Consider the following 12,532-nt stretch of genomic DNA (forward strand, 5'->3'; position numbering starts at 1 on the left):
TAAGATGCCCTTACCGTGATTACATTTTACAGTAAAATGCCCTTACCGTGATTTAATTTTACAGTATGATTCCCTTACTGCAATTTCATTTTACAGTATATTAGTCATTTTATTGTAATTTATTAAAAATATTTTAATATTTATATTTTACATTAATGCTATTGAATTTAACAAATTCCCAAAAAAGTGACTTGAGTCCATGTACATCGACATATTCTTTATTGTGCTTTTTTGTCAAACAAAATATTTTATTTTAAACAAATAATCTAATTAAAACAAAACTAAGTTACAAAACAAAACAAAACAAATAAAATAAAAAAATCACAATAAAAATACACTTCAGAAACAGTTCCAAACTTCTACTCCACCAATCACAGCAGATCACTGGTGTCAGGTGGCATCAATTCCTTTCTGCAAATGGTATGTAGAGAGAGAAACAGGGAGAAAGGGAAAAAAAAAAAAAAAAAAAAATTACATCCTTGGAGTAACACACTCACACAGCAAGTTCTACAGATTGTAGCACCAGCACCAGATATAAGATATAACTCGCATCAGTCCAAAAATACGTCATGACGAGGAAAAAAAACATATATAAGTCGCACTGGACTATAAGTTGCATTTATTTAGAGCGCCCTCTCGCGGCTGGATACGGTAATGTTTTCTCTTGGTTCATCTCTCTCGGTTCATGTCAAATTAATTTTGATAAATAAGTCGCACCTGACTATAAGTCGCAGGACCAGCCAAACTATGAAAAAAAGTGCGACTTATAGTCCGGAAAATACTATATATATACGATCAACATTCTTCAAATTATCTTCTTTTTGTATTACACAAAAGAAAGTCATACAGGTTTGGAATGACATGGGGTGTGAATACATGATATACATTAAATTTAATTTTGGGTTAACTAATCCATAAGTAACATACGTTTTTTTGTGGTGAATTACTCACCTCTGTACCGTCTCCAGCGTAGTGGATGCTGGCTCCTGATACTCCAGATTGAACACATAAAAGGAGCCGAAAAAGACAGGGAAAGCACTGGCAAAGTTATGAAGTTGGTTAGCTTCATAGAAGACCTTCCCCTCAATTCTGACCATCCAGTAGGTTGCAAACAGCAGACTACTCCCTAAAACAAAGGCATCTTCAGCTAAATTGTTTCTTGTAATAGAATTCTCAACAATTATTTCTCATACCTAGCATGATCACCTGTGGTGTGGTAGGCAATGTCATCTCCTGCTCAACCGACATCTTGGTTGAGGTTGGCTGAAAGAAAAAAAAAAAGATTCTCAGATATTGAATGATATATAGATGGAACTTTTATTTTTCAGATAATGTTTATTGCAAATATTTTGTATTTGAATTCCTAAATATAAAACAATATACAGTCAGACGCAGTCAATAATACGAATCTAATGTTGTGATGTGAGATACCAGCGGTCATGTGACAAAAGAACGAAGGACTCAAACCCGAAGACTCGAGAGATGAACGAATCATTTCTCTTTCCGGTATTGACAGCATATCCTCTATGGGACTGAGGAAGAACAAAAGACTCAGACCTGAACCCGAGACTCAAAAAGATTAACTAATCGTTTCTGTTTCACACATGGCACAGGCCAGCAGACAGATCAGAGTCAGACACTGACGAGCAGACAACTAAACAAACTAGAACAAACGTGATAAATATGAAGTTGCAAAGGAAAGAACGCCTCAGATCAGGAGGTGAGGTGAACTAACAGAGTCAGACTACAATAGCCTGAACTTAAGACCTAACAACTAATCATTAATAAAACATTTTGGTTTCTTATTATTTGGCTTTGGCTGCATTAACCTATAGTTTATTTTGTATTCTTTTTACTAATGTAATCAACATTTTCGTAAGTTCTAGATGTGTTGGGATATTTAACATACCATTTTATTTATATTATTCCGAAATGAACGAAATGACTCGAAAAAGATTGTTTAATTTTGCTGAACGAGACTCAAATATCCGAGTCAGTAAAATGATCCAAACTTCCCACTACTACACAGCGGTGTTTCGTTTATGAATGAATCTGCCTTTTCAAACAAATTTAGTGAGTCAATGACCCATTCAAAAAGTCGCTTGCTTTGTTCCTGAATAAATCTGCCATTTGAATGAACTGACTGAATGAATCATTCAGTGACAAAGACAATGACTTGCCGTCCCCTACTGGCAGTTTTAGTTTAATTTTTAAAGTATTTTTTCAGTTATTTAAACCATTTAATATTTGTATATTCAAAACCTTCCATTTAAAACATTAAACTCATAGCATATTGTTATCATAAATTTAAATGCATTCTTGCCCCTTCAGAGCCTCATTAAAGTCCCAGTGAACAGAAACTTTTCTCCAGTGTTGTGAAGTATTTCCATGTGAAACTGAATATTAAATAGAGGGCAGGGTTTTACTTTATTTTTTATTTAATTTTTATTAAGGTTAGATAAAAAAAAAAAAATGACCTAAGTGCTCCTAAAAGGAAATGTAAGTGTAAAGCCCTGCAAGTTATGCATTACAATATGTTAATCACGTAATGCATCTGATAGTCAAAACATGTACTTACAAAGTCAAAGATCCTCAGTGCTTGTGGCTCTTAAAAGAGCCTTTGGGCTGTAGTTAGCTCCTGTTGACACAGGGAAAAGAGAAAAAGAAGAAACATTATTTTTCGTCAATGATTATTTGCTAATGACTATATGAACATGTTAAATCACAGATCTGGGATCACTTACACAATCAGATGACAATCAACACTGAAAAAAGGGAGAAGAATATCAGTTTAACCAATAATTAGCATAGAATATCTAAAATATTTTGCAATTAATATGTTTCAGTTAATCTATTGGTCTGCCTTTACATTGCTTTAAAAGCGTTACTATTTTAACATGTCATATTTCTGTCACGTGCAGAGTGAATCGCACGGTGAACCAGACAGTTTGCAGCATTGAATTGGCTGTCGGTCAAAAAAACCTCTTACATCTTGTCTAGACTTTGTTGATGAGAGGATTCGCGAGCCTGCATAATTCGGAACTGAATTGAAATGGCGTTATGAGCAGTGAGTAGATTCTGACTAACTTGAACACCTTTGATAGGTCATTGCGTTCAAGAGACCAGACAACTAACGTTAACGTTATGTCTGTGAATGGCTACATTGATGTTCACCGCAGCAAAACGCGTTGTAAGATTAATTTGCCATTCTCCAGAGAGTGAACACAAATAAGCACTAATATACACTGAAGCGTTTGCCAAATCTATTGCGCCAATACATTATTTCAGTATCAATTGAGTGTGTGCTCTTGCTTGCGTTGGACTGGGGGAGAGAGACTGCGAGAGAGTGCGTTTGAGAATTCGCGCCAACGTTACTTTAAATAGCCTAACGTCACACACATTTAACGGCATTCATTTAAATGACGAGTAAAATATACCATAACTGGTCTTAAAAAAATACGGAAAACCATTGTTTGTGTAAATACTACATTGGGTCCAACTGGAAAAGGCAGTCAGTTAACTGTATGACATAATGGGATATGAAAGCGGCAGTTTTTGAGGAAAACTAAAAGTTCCTTCAGACTGTCCTGTTAATAATAGCCTATTAGATTGTATTATTTACTTTCTTCATAAATTTAGCTATATTTAACTGATATTGGTAATGGTTTACGTTGTTAAAGTAACTTATAAAATAAATTTGTTAAGTAAAAGGTACTTACCTCAGAAAATCTCGCAGCTGGCGTCTAGGTAGTGATCCACTATGAGAGACGTCAGTTTTACTCGCACTCAACACGTCACACAAACATCAGTTTACATTCTGCCAGGTTGTTGCGTGGGGCTTTGCACGTGAGCAACAATTTAAAATTTGTGAGGTTTAAGCAAAGTTATTATAATTATTATTATTATTATTATTATTGCTATTTAAATATCACCACACCTGTGCTCTTTTACCTGGCATAAAAATAAAACAAAAAAATGCCTAATTTGCCTCTATGGGAACCAGTTGTCCATTACTATTATTATTAGGGCCCGAGCACCAATGGTGAGAGGACCCTATTGTTTCTGCTCCGTTTATTATTATTATTATTATTGTTGTTGTTGTTGTTGTTGTTGTTGTTGTTTTTTATTGGAGAAAATGCTACTATTAAAATTAACATCCAGTGTGTGAAATGAGAATGATTTTATGATTTTCATCTGCAGAACAAGACAGAAAAAACTATAAAACATTATCATATGACATTTTAATAGGCCTAAAATACAAGTTGTGGACACAATGACAAAGGCAGTGATTACAATTTAATTGTATGTATAGAAATCTGTCTTCTTCATTTACAGTAGCACTACTGCTTTTGCGTAAACAGTAAAGTACTGTAAATTACCATATACAGTAAGTTACTGTAAAATTCATACAAAATACCCACAATGCAGTGCATATTACAGTAGTTTACCGTAAATAATATAAATGGTATTTTACTGGGCTTTTTTGCGGTAAGTTACTGTAAAATTGCGGCAAAGTCTAACAGTGTGGTTTATTAAAACATCTACACCTACCACAAGCCTAAACCTACACTTACAGTACATTAAATACAGTAATTATGTGTTATATTCATGGTTGTAGCTAGAAGGGATACAGCTACAGGAAAACCAACAATAAATATCATTTTCTACCAATTAGATTGCATTTTTATTAAAGTCTACACCTAACCCAACTCTAAACCTACCCTTACTATAATGCAGATACATTAAATATCGTTGTTTAGCATGAGACTATACGTGAGGACCACTTTGGATGATAAGTTTGCTCTGCCACCTTGTTATTATTTTGTCTTTACTTTATTTGTAATGCCAAGAAAGAGTTAATCTCTCATGTGTGAGAAGAGCACGTTGCCGTGTACCAGCCATTAAATGTGTGGGACACCAACTCCTCGTTTTCTATCGCTTTCATTTCATGGATTTAATGAGTTATCAGAGTTAAAGCTTACAACTTATTCTACAAGCCACAGCCACAGCAAAATCAGTCATTTTGATCGCAAAAATCACCAAAAAAAAATTGTGAAATCCTGGAGAGACTGATTAACCTTTAGGTTATTTAAGTGACAAAAAATTATTCCCTTCTTTCTTTCATCAAACATAACAGCAGAAATGTTAAAAAATGTACATATAATGGCAGTGTGATCAGCCTCATTCCTTAAAAAAAGATATAAAAAATATCGTGGCTCTGTGGTAATTAATTATCTCTGCGAGGGTTTGCAATTTGAATACAAGTTCTGAGTAAACATATAGATAAAAACAGTGTCTGACAGCAATATTTCATAATCTAGACATATACATTGAGATGTAATTACAGAGATGTACTATGTACTGTTTTATTTTGTAACTTTCCTGACAATGTTTATGGATTTGTATATTCATTTATCCACAAAATTTGTTGTGTTCAGGCCACCTGGGATCAAATCCCACCTTGTGGTGCTTTTCTTGACCCGGCCCTTTCCACCTCACTTTTGTAGCTTTAACAAAAATATTTAGATTTAATTTGAACAGTGAAGTTTTATTTTACAGTTGATAACTTTATTACATTTCTGTACTATTTCTTATTTCTATTAGACAGATATATTTAAAAAAAACAATGCACTCTTAATTTAATTTCTATATTTTTCTACCCCCTGACCCATTTTTTTTTCTTTTATTACAGACTGTTTATTTGTCTTTAATAAACTTGGAGTTTTAACACATTAATTTGACAAATATTAGTATTTGCTCTGATATCGAGAATAGTGATCATTGTTCTCGTTGCATAAAATTACTGGTATCGTGATTTTGGTACCCTAAATAGTACGTGTCTTTGGATGTAGTTCTAGTTGTCAGCTAGGGTCCTTTATATAACAGTATCTTTATTGGAACAGAATACATCTATAGTATAATAAAGCTTTGTGAGGTGATCTCCTAAAGACACATTAGAATTCCTTACCTGAAGGTCACTTTTGTGTCTGTTAAATTTAGGAATGTAAAAAATCAATCTAGAAAACACTACCTCTCTGCAGCCGGACAGATTTCCACACTACTGTTAGTAATCCGTATTCCAGACCATCCCCCTCCATGAGTGAAACGGATAAACCGAACCCCAGGTCTATAATTCCTAAAAACGTAGCTGATCTGAAATAAAGCAGAACAAACTCAGGACAGTTAAGCTTTGACTAGTATCTTGATTACGGGGGAATAACTGGACTGTCAGTGTTATTCTACTTACTTGACACCATGGATAATCGTTCCCACTTTGAAAGAAAATTTTATAAGGATGATAGGTTCTGATGGGATTCTTCTCCTGATCAAGCAAATATACAGACAACTGATACTGACTTCCATAATCCGAGAGTGGGGTATACCTGCAGATAAGACATCAAATAAATGTGGCTCTCTACAAAAATTATGTTTTCATTAGAATATGATTTAACACTGGTACTTTCTTTTTAGAGGGATAGTTCATCTTAAAAAATGAAAACTGTTATCGTTTAAACTCACTCGTGTCATTCCAAACCTGTGTGACTTTCGGCCTTTTGCAGAACATGAAAGAAAAAGTTTTGAAAGTTGATCGTGTTAAATATTAGACTCAGTTAATTTTCATCATATGGACAAAGAAAACAACAACACAGAAGCATTTTTTCAAAATATCTTCTTTTGTTAAAAGAAATCACACAGGTTTAAAATGCCATGAACAAGGGAGTAAATAACGACATAATCTACCATCTAGGATACTGTGGAAGTTTGACTGAATGCTCACCAGTCTGATATTTTGATATGAGGTCGCAGTTGATCCATGAAAGCCTCACTGTAGCCTTCCTTCTTCAGATCAATCGTCTGCTCCTTAAAACATTGACTGAGGACAAAGTTGAGTTGGGTGATTCACGTGTGGATTGGCTTGGTATTTGGTTCATCTTCATAGAACATCGACTGAAATAAATTGAGCTCAAAACTTTCTTGAAAGATCTAAAATATCAAACATGTTAACAACCTATTAGATGTTACAAAACATTTGGTGACTGTGTTGTCTGGAAACGGTATTCTGTTCAACTCTGTTGCCCAGTTGTCAGCTCCATTCTGTACAATCTCCCATTCTTGAATTCCATCTAATAAACACATCAGAGAAGAGACACCAGTTGCAAAATTCATTATAGTGATGCTTATTGTACAATCCTAATGTGTCCTACCATCAGCTCTGGGATTCTTGAGCAGGTTACGTCTGAACTTAGATAGAAAGTAAAACTGGCACCAGTCCTCTGGGGATCTGGAAGCATCATTCGGCTGGAGCCCCTCTCTCCGACAGCGCACTCTCCAGTGTGCAGCACTGTCCACCAGCTCCTTCCACTCATGACACACCAACCGACAGACTTGGACCACCTGATGTGCTGGCAGGTTCATTAAGATCTCCTCAACCACAGCCAGAGGAACAGCTGACTGCTGACCTGAACACTGACAGAGGGAAAAAAAGATTGCCTTTCAGTTCTAACTACTTTACCCGGTGAAAACAAAATTTTAAACATTTATTCTCCTTATCTAGTCCTATGTAAAGCAAGCTGGGAACAACCTTTTAAAAACTGTTAAAGCTGCCAGACAGCTGCCAGACAAAAGCCATATAATTAAAGTAAAATATACAGGTGCTGGTCATATAATTAGAATATCATCAAAAAGTTAATTCCATTCAAAAAGTGAAACTTGTATATTATAATTAATTAATTAATATTAATTCATTACACACAGACTGATATATTTCAAATGTTTATTTCTTTTAATTTGAATGATTGTAACTGACAACTCACAAATTCAGTATCTCAGAAAATAAGAATATCATGAAAAGGTTCAATATTGCAGACACCTGGTGCCACACTCTAATCAGCTAATTAACCCAAAACACCTGGAAACCCTTTTAATGGTCTCTCAGTCTAGTTCTGTAGGCTACACAATCATGGGGAAGACTGCTGACTTGACATTTGTCCAGAAGAAGACCATTGACACCTTTTACAAGGAGGGCAAGACACAAAAGGTCATTGCAAAAGAGGCTGGCTGTTCACAGAGCTCTGTGTCCAAGCACATTAATAGAGAGGCGAAAGGAAGGAAAAGATGTGGTAGAAAAAGAGTGTACAAGCAATAGGGATAAATGCACCCTGGAGTGGACTGTGAAACAAATTAATTAATTTTTTTAATTTTTAATTACTGCCCATTATGCCTCTGGCATGTAGGGCAGCAACGAAGGTTCTCCACTCTGGTCGATTCTGGGCTTTTTTCTGGATATCTCCCCATGTCAGGTTCATAGATTTAATTTCTTCTTCTACTGTGCGACGCCAGGTGATCTTGGGTCGTCCTCTCTTTCTTCTGCCTTCGGGTGTCCAATGAAGGGCTACTCTTGGGATGCTGTCGTGTTCTCTTCTCAAAACATGTCCAATCCAGTTCCAGCGCCGCTTTGTTATGATGTTTGCCATGCTGTCTTGTTGACATCTTGTTAACAGATCCTTGTTTGATATCTTGCTTGGCCAAAAAATCCGACAGATTCTTCTCAGACTCCTTGTGTGGAAGACTGACAGTTGACGTATGTCATTTTCTGTCATTCTCCAGCATTCTGCGCCATACAGAAGAGTGGATAGAACGCAGCTCTGATATAATTTGAGTTTTTTTTTAGTTTTGTCTTGTTTCTGTATTGCTGAGACTTCCAGATGTTGTTTAGCATTCTGAATGCATTTCTGGCTTTGTTTATTCTATTTTTAATGTCATTATGTGCACCCCCATCATATTTTACAATACTCCCAAGATAGGTGAACTCAATTGTTGTTAATAGAGCTTCTCCATTTAAATATATTGGTAATGGATCTGAGATGTTTAGCGCCATCACTTCAGATTTTTTCTGGTTTATTTTCAGGCCAACTTGCTGTGCAAAGTAGCTGAGACGTGATGTTTTCTCTTGCATGTGTTGGTGAGTGTGTGAGACAAGAGCCAGATCATCAGCAAAATCAAGGTCTTCCAATGCTGAGAAGAGGGTCCATCGTATACCTCTTGTTTGGTCTTCTGTTGTGTGGCGCATCACCCAGTCGATAACGATGTTAAAGAGCAATGCTGACATCACACATCCTTGTCTGACTCCTGTCTTTACCTGGAACACCAGGCTACTGCTTCCCACTCGGCATTTAAAGTTGGCATAGAAGGTCTTGATGAGGTCCACTATGTGTTGTGGAATTCCATACAACCTTAAGATGTTCCAGAGGCCTTCTCGGTGTATACTATCGAATGCCTTTTCAAAGTCGATAAAATTGATGTATATTTGCCTCTGCCATTCTGTGCATTGTTCTATGATGTTACGAAGTGCAAATATTTGATCAATACAGCCCCTCTCCTTACGGAATCCTGCCTGTTCATTCGTGAGTTTCTTATCCACTGCCTCTGTAAGACGCTGCTCAATGATTTTTGCCATGATTTTGCTTGGTATCGATAGGAGTGTAATTCCGCGCCATTTATTACAATCTCTCAAGTTGCCCTTCTTTGGTATCTTTATGATAATTCCTTCTGACCAGTCATCAGGTATTTCTTTTCCCTCCCAGATGGTTTTGAATAGTGGTTGAAGTATTTTGGAGGCGAGATCTGGGTCTGCTTTAAAAAGCTCTGCATTCAGGTTATCTTGGCCAGGGGCTTTTCTATTTTTTTGGGATTTAATGGCTGAGACAATTTCTTCCTTTGTTGGTGGTTCAATGCTAATGTCCAGGTCATTCTCTGCATGCTGGATATTTGGTTCTGTTGTGGGTGGTGGTCTGTTTAGAATTTCCTGAAAGTGCTCTGCCCATCGGGCTTCTTGTTGTGACTCAGTTGTCAATAGCTGACCCTTTTTGTCTACTATTGGTGCTTCAGTTGTTCGTCTGTGTTTGCCACTCACTATTTTAGTGATCTTGTAGACTTTTCCTTGCTCCCCTTTCCTAGCTGCCTCTTCTGCTTGACTTGCAAGATTTTCTAGATATGCCCGCTTGTCTGCTCTAGCTTTCCTTCGCACTACTTTGTTTGTTTCTTGGTATTGTTTCCTGTATTTTTCTTTAAGCCGTTCAGACTTCGCCTCATTTACTTTCTTCTTTAAGGCCCTTCTATTTTCTACAGTTTGCCATGTGTCATCACTTAACCATTCCTTCTTTTCCTTGTGCTTGTATCCAAGACAGGCTTCACTGGTCTTCACATAGGTTGTTTTGGTCTGTTCCCACATAGTGTTGATATCATCTGATTTTGGCTCTGTATGATCCAACATATCTGCTAATGCTTGAAATCTGTTCTTTAGTTGTAGCACAAAATAACCTCTGACCTTTGTGTCATTTAGCTTTCCGACATCAAATTGCTTTCTGGCTGTTTTTCTGCTTCCTGTTTTCTTAAGCTTTATTCTCAGCACAGCTGTGACTAGGTGGTGATCACTACCAACGTCTGCTCCTCGTTTGACCTTAACATCAAGTAAAGAGCGTCTCCATGTGCCATTTATCATGAGATGATCTATTTGATTTTGATCCTTTCCATTTGGAGAGTGCCATGTTAGTTTGTGAATGACCTTGTGTTGGAACAAGGTTCCCCCAATAACGAGGTCATGCATGGTGCAAAACTCTGCTAACCTCTCCCCATTCTCATTCATGACACCACAGCCTTCCCTTCCCATCGCCCTGTCGTGTTCTGTGTTGTTGTTTCCCATTTTGGCGTTTAGGTCCCCCATCACTATCCTCATGTCATGTCTGGGTGTAGTTTCCAGTACAGCCTGCAGTTGTTCGTAGAATTCATCCTTCCTAGTGTCATCGTTGTCATTTGTTGGAGCATAGCACTGGATGATAGTTGTGTTAATTTGCTTCCCCCTTAGCCTTATCTTCATGAGCCTACTGTTGACAGGTTTCCACTCTATCAATCTCTTTTCTACTCCTTTCTTTAGAATGATGGCTACTCCTTCCCTATGTTGGTGGTCATCTCTTCCTGAGTACAGCACTGTTTCCCCTGTGCTTGTTATGAGTCTCCCTGATCCTGTCCATCTACTTTCACTTACTCCAAGTATATCTATGTTGTATCTTCTCATCTCTGATATCACTTGTGCTAATTTGCCTGTATCGTACATTGTTCTTACATTCCAAAATCCTATCCTAGTCTTAAGTTTGGCATTCAGAATTTCCACCTTCCTGTCACTGGCTTCCTTTCGGCTTTCACCAATGGCGTTCATCCAAGCATCTGACGATAGCCCTGGAAGTCCATCATGCCCAGTAGCGTCGATTCCTTCTGTTGCTGTTTCCGTAACGTGCTTGTTTTTACAAGACAGAGTTGTTAGCCCTGTGCTAAACCTCCAACCTGGAGGACCAGTGGATTGCTCTTTGTCTGGCCTCTACCCTTTGACCTGTCCAGCATGGGTGGCCCTACCAGGAGTTAAACCTCCCGCTGGTATAGCTCTAGGGGTCATTGAGATACACAAGCTCCCCGACCACTACAAGGTTGCAATCCAACGGGGAGCAAAACCCATTGAAAAATGTGAGGGATATTCACAAAAAGTGGACTGCAGCTGGAGTCAGTGCTTCAAGAACCACTACACACAGACGTAGCTGAGTGGTCCAAAGTTATGTTCTCTGATTAAATTAAATTTTGCATTTCCTTTGGTAATCAGGGTCCCAGAGTCTGGAGGAAGAGCGGAGAGGCACACAATCCATGTTGCTTGAGGTACAGTGTAAAGTTTCCACAGTCCGTGATGGTTTGGGGTGCCATGTCATCTGCTGGTATTGGTCCACTATGTTTTCTGAGGTCCAAGGTCAACACATCCTTATACCAGGAAGTTTTGGAGCACTTCATGCTTCCTGCTGCTGACCAACTTTATGGAGATGCAGATTTCATTTTCCAACAGGACTTGGCACCTGCACACTAGGGCTGAAACGATTCCTCGAGTAACTCGAGTTAATCGATTACAAAAAATGATCGAGGCAAATTCCTCTGCCTCGAAGCCTCTTTTAATTTATTTTAAATCTCACGTCAGGTTCTTTCGCAATGCTTGTGACACAGCGAGTTTACGTTACCCACAAAGCGGAAGGAGACACAAGCGCGGAGTCTGAAATCGCATAATGCAAGGAGTCAGCAGTGTTTTGATTTGAGGGCGCGGACAAACGTAAAGATAGTCCATTGCAAGATAGAGCTGACATTCCACAACTAGGGCCCTATGATTACCGCGATGCAGAAAACGCGGAGGGAATCGCGGAATCCAGTCATAAAAACGGATTTTACAGTTTAACGCGGAATGGCACGGAATTTGCCAGATTTTGAATGAATTAATCAAAAATAGGTCATTGCAGTTACATCAAATCACGATATGGACTAATATCTGTAAATATTAAGCCGGAACAGTCTATTTAAATATCAATCCTGCATGTTCTGCGTGTCTCTGTTAATGAATGGAGCAGAAGCGCGAGTTCCTTTATCACACACACTGAAACGCGCGTGCTGTCTCACTAAATAAGCCAACTGCTCTGACAGTCACTTCATGAGCATTTGACCATTT

General features: G+C 37.7%; 1 protein-coding gene and 1 long non-coding RNA gene across 9 annotated transcripts in view; both read right to left on the bottom strand.

Annotated features, from left to right (window-relative positions):
• Positions 1-12,532, bottom strand: part of fbxo44.9 (F-box protein 44, tandem duplicate 9) — a 150,586-nt gene that overhangs the window by 25,773 nt on the left and 112,281 nt on the right. For 3 of the 8 annotated variants that reach the window (XM_052560226.1, XM_052560225.1, XM_052560227.1), the window contains 2 exons: positions 6,248-6,383; positions 6,032-6,153 (listed from right to left, as the gene is read on the bottom strand). The exons of 2 other annotated variants lie outside the window; for them this stretch is intronic. In XM_052560226.1, coding sequence (XP_052416186.1) covers positions 6,032-6,153; positions 6,248-6,383 — 258 coding nt within the window. Of the gene's footprint in view, positions 1-6,027; positions 6,154-6,247; positions 6,384-6,778; positions 6,875-7,009; positions 7,125-7,205; positions 7,468-12,532 lie in introns of those variants that run through there. 3 more of the 8 variants (XM_052560232.1, XM_052560233.1, XM_052560236.1) reach the window with 2 other exon arrangements.
• Positions 644-3,136, bottom strand: LOC127961221 (uncharacterized). The gene is made up of 4 exons (XR_008154402.1): positions 2,745-3,136; positions 2,579-2,638; positions 1,194-1,263; positions 644-1,126 (listed from the first exon to the last, which is right to left on the bottom strand). It is a non-coding gene; the product is annotated as an uncharacterized LOC127961221 (long non-coding RNA).

The sequence above is a fragment of the Carassius gibelio genome, chromosome B7 (assembly GCF_023724105.1).
Source record: "Carassius gibelio isolate Cgi1373 ecotype wild population from Czech Republic chromosome B7, carGib1.2-hapl.c, whole genome shotgun sequence".
In the NCBI taxonomy this organism is placed as follows: domain Eukaryota; kingdom Metazoa; phylum Chordata; class Actinopteri; order Cypriniformes; family Cyprinidae; genus Carassius; species Carassius gibelio.